Source organism: Halyomorpha halys, unplaced genomic scaffold (assembly GCF_000696795.3).
Source record: "Halyomorpha halys isolate HHAL.00 unplaced genomic scaffold, Hhal_1.1 Scaffold404.1, whole genome shotgun sequence".
In the NCBI taxonomy this organism is placed as follows: Eukaryota; Metazoa; Arthropoda; class Insecta; order Hemiptera; family Pentatomidae; genus Halyomorpha; species Halyomorpha halys.
In genome coordinates, this window is record NW_027114257.1 from 47,034 (window position 1) to 55,523 (window position 8,490).

The 8,490-nt window shown below is 29.2% G+C and overlaps 1 protein-coding gene across 1 annotated transcript in view; it reads right to left on the minus strand.

Moving 5' to 3' along the window:
• Positions 1 to 798: 798 nt before the first annotated feature.
• Positions 799 to 8,490, minus strand: part of Mi-2 (chromodomain-helicase-DNA-binding protein Mi-2 homolog) — a gene marked incomplete in the record, with an annotated part of 40,620 nt that continues 32,928 nt past the window's right edge. The window contains 9 exon segments of the mRNA XM_067051468.1: positions 799 to 1,516; positions 3,885 to 3,956; positions 5,040 to 5,171; positions 5,497 to 5,674; positions 5,763 to 5,957; positions 6,041 to 6,206; positions 7,232 to 7,398; positions 7,482 to 7,688; positions 7,839 to 7,949. Of these exon segments, the coding sequence (XP_066907569.1) occupies positions 3,889 to 3,956; positions 5,040 to 5,171; positions 5,497 to 5,674; positions 5,763 to 5,957; positions 6,041 to 6,206; positions 7,232 to 7,398; positions 7,482 to 7,688; positions 7,839 to 7,949 (1,224 nt within the window).

Below are 8,490 nucleotides of genomic sequence, written 5' to 3' on the forward strand. Positions count from 1 at the left end.
CCTATATATAAATCAGACGAGAGAAGAGTGCCATTTTTTTCTGAAATTCAGAGAAATGCTTTTATTTCTTCTATTATATTAAAGTTATGATGTGTGAGTAATTTCGAAAAGTGATTCCCTGACTGGGGAGAGAAGAAAAGGAGACGAGAATGTTGCCTTAATACCCACCTGATTGAGCTCATTCCAAATTTTTATTCTTTCTCTACTGAAAGAGGATCTTTGTACACATCAATATTGCTGTCTTCAATTGCCCCAATTCAAAATTATAAAATTAACCTAATGCACTAATTTTTTTTTTTTTTTGCTACTTCCTTATAACCCTATTAATTATATAATAGATTCTAGTCATTTTTTCCCCCTCATGTTCACTCTCAACAATTTTGTTTCAATTAAATCACATAGTTTCCACTCATTAACCGAACCAGCACATTCTAAAGTAAAGTAGCGCCTGCCTTCAGTTGAAGGTGCACTTCATACATAATAGTCATTAAATTATCTAAGAGTTCATTGAAATTATTAACACTATAAATAAATCATAGCTGCCAAACAACACTCATTCAAAAGATATTAGTAATATAAGTGGCAATTGGGACAATTGCTCTCAGAGGAGAAAGTTTGGGTACAATTTGCGAGGAGTTGAAACCAAAAGAACCAGGTTCCATACTTCATAAGATATGATGAAGGTAACATATAGGTTGCCATGGCCATTGTAGAATACAAGAACCAAAAACACTCCAAGTTTCCAAAAAATATATCTATTCGAATATTTACTGATACATTTTAAAAAATGAATACCACTGAAATTTTGAAAAAAAGAACTTTAATAAAAAATGTAAATTTTAATACAAGAAATAAAACAACCATTAATATATAAGTTAAAATGTTTAAATATTTATTTATAAACATAAAGTAATAAAGAAAATCATTTACAAAATATTTGAATTTCTTTTCTAATTTCGAATCAATTTGATGTATTCTAATTTTAAGTCAATGATAAAACATTTGTATTTGTATCTATAACACCTGAGATCGAAAAACTTTAAAATGCGAACAGAATATAATAAAAGTGTTTTAATTAATCTTTGATATATAACTCTTCCTTTTTTAAGGGAAATGATATATATTATTTTTTTCTATTTTTTTTCCTTAACATTTTTTATTACCCTTAACCTAAGATCGAAGTTAATTTTTTTTTCTCAATAGTAAAAATAAATAATACAAGGTATTTAGGCAATCTTGTACAACCTCACTCTTACACATATAGACATTCTTACAATACCGAAAAACTTACATATAACAAAATAATCTAATAGGAAATTTAAACAGCATGTCCAGTTATAAGTTGCTTATTATGGACTTTTTTTTCCGCTAAAATAAATTGAAAGAAATAAAGAGAACTATAAACAAAACTAAACACAACGATTCCTTTATTTCTTCCTTAAAAAAAAAATCTATTTCTTTACTGATGGAGAATTACTTGCAGACAAATGCCGTCTAACTTTCAATTATCAATTACCTGAAACAGAAAAAAAAAATTTGAAAACTATATCGAACTAAAGAGATGAGCAATGCATACCAGAAGCTGAGGGTACATTCATTTAGCTGAGCATGCATTGTAGGGAATTGTAAGGTGACCAGAGGAAAGGAGAGAAATGCACTACAGGATGAAATTGTCTGATAAAGGATTCATCCTGATACAATGAAACTGATATAATGAATACCTTCATCAATAAAAACTAATCACACAACTAAACAGTAGATATAAATTAAAATAATCTAAAAATTTCATTTTTATTGTATGCGAAGCAAAATTTTTAAAATTACAAATCTAAATTTTTAAGATTAAAGTAATCCCACAACTTAATTGTTAAACCAAGACTTATTTTAGGTAAAAAACACTTCTATTGATGAGTCGCAAGTTAAGTTTTGGATTAGACATTACCATTCCAAGACTAAAATATACTTGCTAAGGCATACAGTCAACTATTTCTATTTTTACTAAAGTATAAATGTGACACTTTTCCATGTAGTAACTAATATTCTAATGGTTTAATTCAACTTAAAAAGTTGCTGACAAACTGGAAGAGCTCTTCACTCGACATAATTGTAGCATATAAATAGAACCAATAAAACAAAAAACTCAATACAGATCGCATGAACTATTATGTAAAGTATAGTGATTTGTATAATCAGGTGGCATTTTCTCAAAAACTTTTAAGGCAAGAGCCAATAACTCAATAAATACTTCCATATTGGTTAGTTTTAAAAGGCAAAAAAACATTTTTTATTTTAAAAATATAATAAATAGTAAATTTTGGATCTATGAATAAAGAAATAGTAATATACGAACACTGAAAAATAGAACCATGAACAAGGAACATTGGCTGTTTATCATTATTAAAATACTATTCATAAATATATAAGATATAGTTAAAAATACTTGAACTAACTGTTAACAGCATATTTAATGTGAAATTCCCACAACCAGTATTAGGCAATAATTTTTTGAATAATTTAATTGAAATAAGATTAAAGTCACATTAATAATAGCAGAATTCATTATTGTAGAGAAAAGTCCTAATTCCTTAAAACATTTATTAGGGCTAAGCTGCTAGCTTAGTGCTAATACTAACTGAAGCGAACTTTAGGCAAGTCTCACTACTATCATTCTAGTCATGGGATTACTAAAATCAATAAGCTAGATTATCTAAAACGTAGAGATAGACTAATCATAAACTCATCAAACAATTTCACTGTTATAATGCATTTAAGATGTATTTGCCTGTAGGGAAGGGAACTCGTGCACCCCCATACTAATTTCTTCTCCCCTCCACACCATAACAAACCCCTACTACTAGAAACAAACCAAGAGGCTGTCCGGAACTAGGTAATGACCAACCATTTCTGGATTGGGTAGATACTTGGAACGCTCCCCTCCCCCTATTCTCAGACTCGTAAGTTACGAATATGGGATACGGTTACTCGTTTCTTTAGGTTATCCTTTATCTTTGACTGAGACTGTTTCTTGTTGATTTTTGTTTGTACTTTGTAGGCATATATATTTACAACTCTGTTCTGATTTGCTATTTAAGAAAGCAGTATCTTCCAAAAAATAATTTTTGAGATTTAATAATCATTTTATTCAGAAAAAGACTGCCTGTTTTCAAGTTTAAATTCGTTGTGAAACAGTTAGTGCAACAATTTTCTTAATTGTAATGTTTTAAAATGCAGTATATTTGGTCCAAGAATGGGATTAAATTATTATAAACGCAGTAATTTATGGTTATTCATAAAAGAGGAAACATGAATTGGACCACTCTCACTCTCTGTACAAAAAAAAAAATATGCACAATAACATGTGTGGGGTGAGAGAGGAGAGAGTTCCCACTACACACAGTACACGACACATGAAAAAAAAAAAAAAAAAACCGAAAAATAAAAAAAAAAAAGAGTTGAAAAAACAGAAAAGAATTTTATTTTGTATAATTGCAGAAGCAGATGGAGGAGAGGAAAGAAAAGGTAGTCTAGTCAATTGAGTAGGTCTGTTCCAACAACTTCTGACTATCCAGAACAGTACAGAGCATGTGCAGTACAGGATTTGGGAGGCAAAAGCACTTATTGGTCATGCTCCGGACAGTCAGACGTGGTTGTTGGAACAGACCTAGTGGAGAGAAGATTGGGGGTTGGCGGTGGAACATTTGCCATTGCACATCTCTCCTCTCCCTTTACCCACAGGCTAACTCATCTTAAATGCACAATGCCTCAGATTAAACTGAAAAATTTAAAGCATACATCTAAATAACAGAACTGTTGGTTAACAAGAGAAGAAGATTTTTGGTGGAGGATGTACAATGTTAGATAGTGACTGGAGACTTTTGCCTTGCCTTATTACCAGGTGTCTTTCCACGAGCCCTCATGGTAGAGTGGGACTCGGGAGACGTCCATTTCGGCCCCATCTGTAAATTGGAAGCCCAAAAATATCACATCAAACTTTTTCCCCCCATTTATTTTGCAATCCCCAAAGCGGAGTAAATAACACAATATTTGAGCTTACTTGGGTAAACTCTGTAAGAAATACTCATTTTAACGACAGAACATTACAGAGAAATGGTTAGTCCTAATATTTTAATCAGTGTGATGATAAAATAACACTAAATCTTCAGCCTCAGAGGTTACCCAAACTGAGTAAATATGATTATAAGCAATGAAGTCATTCATAAATATAATACAGTGATTGGGTAGGATTATACTTTTTATTTTAATTATTTATTTTTAAAAATTTTAACTGAAGTGAACAAAAAAGGGTATAAACATATATTACGTAGGTCAAAGCAACAGCCTCAACCAAGATTGCTCACAAAAAATACTATTAAAATCATAAAACAATAAGTAATAAACATTATGTACCATAAAAGTATGTTATAGCCAGAAATAATATTACTTAAGATTTAATTAATAACTAAAAAAAAGTGTAATTTAGAACATCTAAATGGTAAATATTTTTTTAAAAAATTCTAAAAAAAGTGGAAATATTTATTTCAGCTATAACACAATAATTCAAACATTCTTCAATCAATTCAAGTATATATATATATTACTTATTTTAATATAGAATTCTAAAATTTTAGGTTTATGATAAAACCTATTTGTTGCTGATGACAACCATATATGCCATGGGATTAGTCCAATTCCTATGAGGGTTAATGGGACATGGTGGGAATAACGTAAATTTTTTTGATTGATTTGTAGATTAAATTTTTACGATAGACTTTTAATTTAGGAAACAATAAAAGCATCCTTTAACCTTTCTTATGATAAAAATTATTTATAGTTAAATATAAATTAAATTTAATAATTTTTAAAATACATAAGAAATAATAAAATTACAATACTTTAATAATAAAAATATTACAATACGACAAAAAACAAATTGATTATGGTTAATCAAATGTTTTTATTAGAATTGTATTTATTGCATCTAATCTCCAACTATTGCAGAATCATATTTTTATAGCATAAATAATTATTTATAAACTTACCAGGAAAGCCCTGGGCAGCAGTTTGCCCAGGTACAGAATACTGAGGCCTGAAGTTGGTAAAACTGGCGTTTGGAAACGTTCCAGTCAGCTGACCTGATTGAAATCCAGCTGGGAACTGGCTGCTTATCATACCTTAAAAAGAAAAATGTAGGATTTAAAGGAAATATTCCAAAGAGGATAGAATTTTAAAGGATTTTTCTCAGGGTATTAAAAGAAAAGATGAATTAGATTATACAAGAATAGATAGAACAACATGCATGTTTCAATACAATAGGAAAGCATTTAACAGAATGAGAATCACAAAATTTTAATCCAAAAAGTTTAATGGAAAATCCTGTTAATTTACTAACATATTTAATTATCTAAATATATCTTTTATTTCCCATTTCTTTCATTACTTTATTTTAAACAATTTTCATTTTGTACATACATTTACTTTTTTTTTTAAATGGCTCACCAGTTTGGTGGGACGTGGTGGGAGTAGCAGGAGAGGTAGTTGCTGCCAACCTAGAAAGTATTGACCGTTCAGACATCTGTAGCCTTTGGGCGACAGGCGGAATTCTGGCTAGAGTAGCTGGCAATCGTGATACATCTGATTTCATATCCGACAGCAGCTCTTCTAATTGGTTCAATACCTAAAAAAAAAAAAAAAATAAGTCCAAAAAAATTCTAATGGGCTTTTCTCATCAGAAAATATTTCTCTTTAAAAAAATAGCTGCTTACTTTATGTAACACTGCATTAGCAGGTTTGTTGCCAGCAAGACTTTCCTTTGAGAGGTGCTGGTGAGATTCTGCAAGACATTCTACCTCTGCGAACCTCGCATTCAGTGACATTGCAGGGTGATTTGGATCTTGAGTTAGATTCAAATAGGCTGCACGTCGTAACTGTTCTTCAATGACCAGAGCTTGTTCCAGAAGCTAAAAAAAAATATAATAAAATGAATAATGGATTTATAATTAATTTCATTAAATAATTGTGCTAAATTGACACGAAAAATTACCTTAAACCTTCTGGCAAGAAATTTGTTTTTAATTTCCAAAAAATTTCCTTTTCCAACATCCATCTTAAAAGGCTCATTGATAATGGCAAATCTAATATCGTTCTGAATATCTTGCCAACGACCATAGCCATGGGTGACAATTCCACCCAAAAGCCAATAGTCATGCCTGAAATTTCAATTCAGTTTTAAACACAAATATTACAAATTGTTGTACAGTAATTATGTAATTGATTCAATTAAATTAAATTCTATCAACAATTTATTATTTTTTGTTTATAATTGTGTTCAGATGAACAGTATTGTTTTGTGGTTTAGGGTTGACACCTAATCAAGATATTCAAAAAAATTAAAATAATAAATAAGGAATGATGTTAAATGAAGAACAATCACAATTGTTTTAAACGTATTTCTTTAAATAAATACCAAATATTTATTTCAAAAACTCGATTACAATAAAACTTAATATACTTCAAGTCAATATACTATGGTGCCAGTGCAGAAAGCCATCTACCAAAACTTACAAATCTACAGAATCAAACTTTGAAAATGATAATACACAGCGGTAATACAGAACAAAATCTCAAAATTGTTGCAACTCTACCTCTACTATTTAGAGAACATTATACTAAAATTTATGTATATTAATTAATTTAGAAAAGAAAATAGTCGTTTAAAAAACAGCTGTTTAACCTATTGTTTGAACAGCCCTGCAAAGTGGGCCGAAACGTCGGACATTAAATAGTTAAAAACTATTAGTTAATTTTTGACCACAACCATGACCATCTATCTTCTTATATATAAGTTATACGGTCAACTATATATATATACATTCTTCTACAACTTCTACTTATATGATTAAAGAAAAATTCCTTTAAGCGGGTCAGAAGAAGTATAGAATATAATATAGAGGAAGTATAAGAAAACTTCTTATTATTAATTTCTTAGTAGTTAAGTATTATCACTCTCTTCACAATTCTCATGTATATTTTTTATACTGCAGAGAATAATTAATTAATAAACAAAAACTAATAATGAGTTGAAGAACAGCTATAAAGCAAAATATAAATATAAATAAAATAATACTGACGTATGTTTTTAAATCAATGTGAAGAATTTCTATTAAATAAGTAATGAATTCTGTTTATCAATCCTGATGGTTAATTCATTTAATATACATAGTAAACATCTTACCTCCTATGCCAGATCTCATACTCCCTACCAGGAACCGCTGCTTTCTCTTCATTTTGCCAGAGGGTATGCAATTCAGTGAATCCTCCATCAGCAATGTTGAACATAAATTTTCTTTTGGACTTATCTTCTTCAAAGTCAGCTACCTTCTTATCGTCTTCATCTCCTTTCTTAAAGAACAAAAGAAAACTTTGTTATATAGAAATGTACGATTAAAACAAATTTGTAAAGTTAAAATAAATTTAAAAGATACCTCTTTGACCTCTTCGTCTTTTTCTTCCTCTTTGACGGCTGTGTCTTTTTCATCAGTAGCTTCTTGTTTTTCTGATTTATCACCATCTTTTGCCTCGGTTTCCCCATCAACATCCATAGGTTCTTCCTTAGGTTTTTTCTCATCGCTTCCTTCGGCTTCAGAACTTTGGTTTATACTAGAAGATCCTTCTACTTTATCTCCTTCCGCCTGCAGTTAACATTTATAAATTAGTTTTGATAATTCTGACTATATAATTATAATCCTTATTACTATGATTATATTTTATAGAGTTAAAATTTTAAATTAAATAAAATATTAATATCCTAGATTACATGCATTATAAACAAGTTCACGTACCTGAGATTTATTTCCATCATCTGCAGCTTTGGTTTCTTCTGAAAGTTTGGAATCATCAGTTGTTTTATCATCAGTCTTTGACGGATCTTCCTTTTCACTCAAATCCTCAATCTGAATAAGAATTAAAAAGTTGAGAAAGGATACAAATTTAAAATATTTTATTTTTTTAGGAAAATTAAATATTCTAAAATAGTTAATAAATAGGAATGATTAAGCCTACTAAGATGGAATTAATAAATTGCTACATAATATCAATTTAATAATATATTTTTACTTTAATACAAATTAAGAGTTTAAAAAAAAAAAAAAGTTTCATATTTTTCAATTCAGTAATGCCCTTAAGAAAGCACTTCATTCAAAAAATCCTTCATAACGTTTAACTAAATATTTACAAAAAATTTAATGGCAAAGTGGTAAAAAATATGTTAAAAAGTGAGATTAAGAAATGTCTAGATTACTTTCTGCAAAAATGAAATAAGGTTCAAGACAATAAAAAATTGTTTTTAAAAAGGATTTTGAAATAGCTAAATTTTTGTCTATTAAACTTTAGATTTAAGTACCTTTCCATAGAAGCTCATTAATTAATAAAAATCAATTAAAGTTATTCCTATATAAAATTTTAGTTAAATGAAAAACTGACCAGATAGATAAT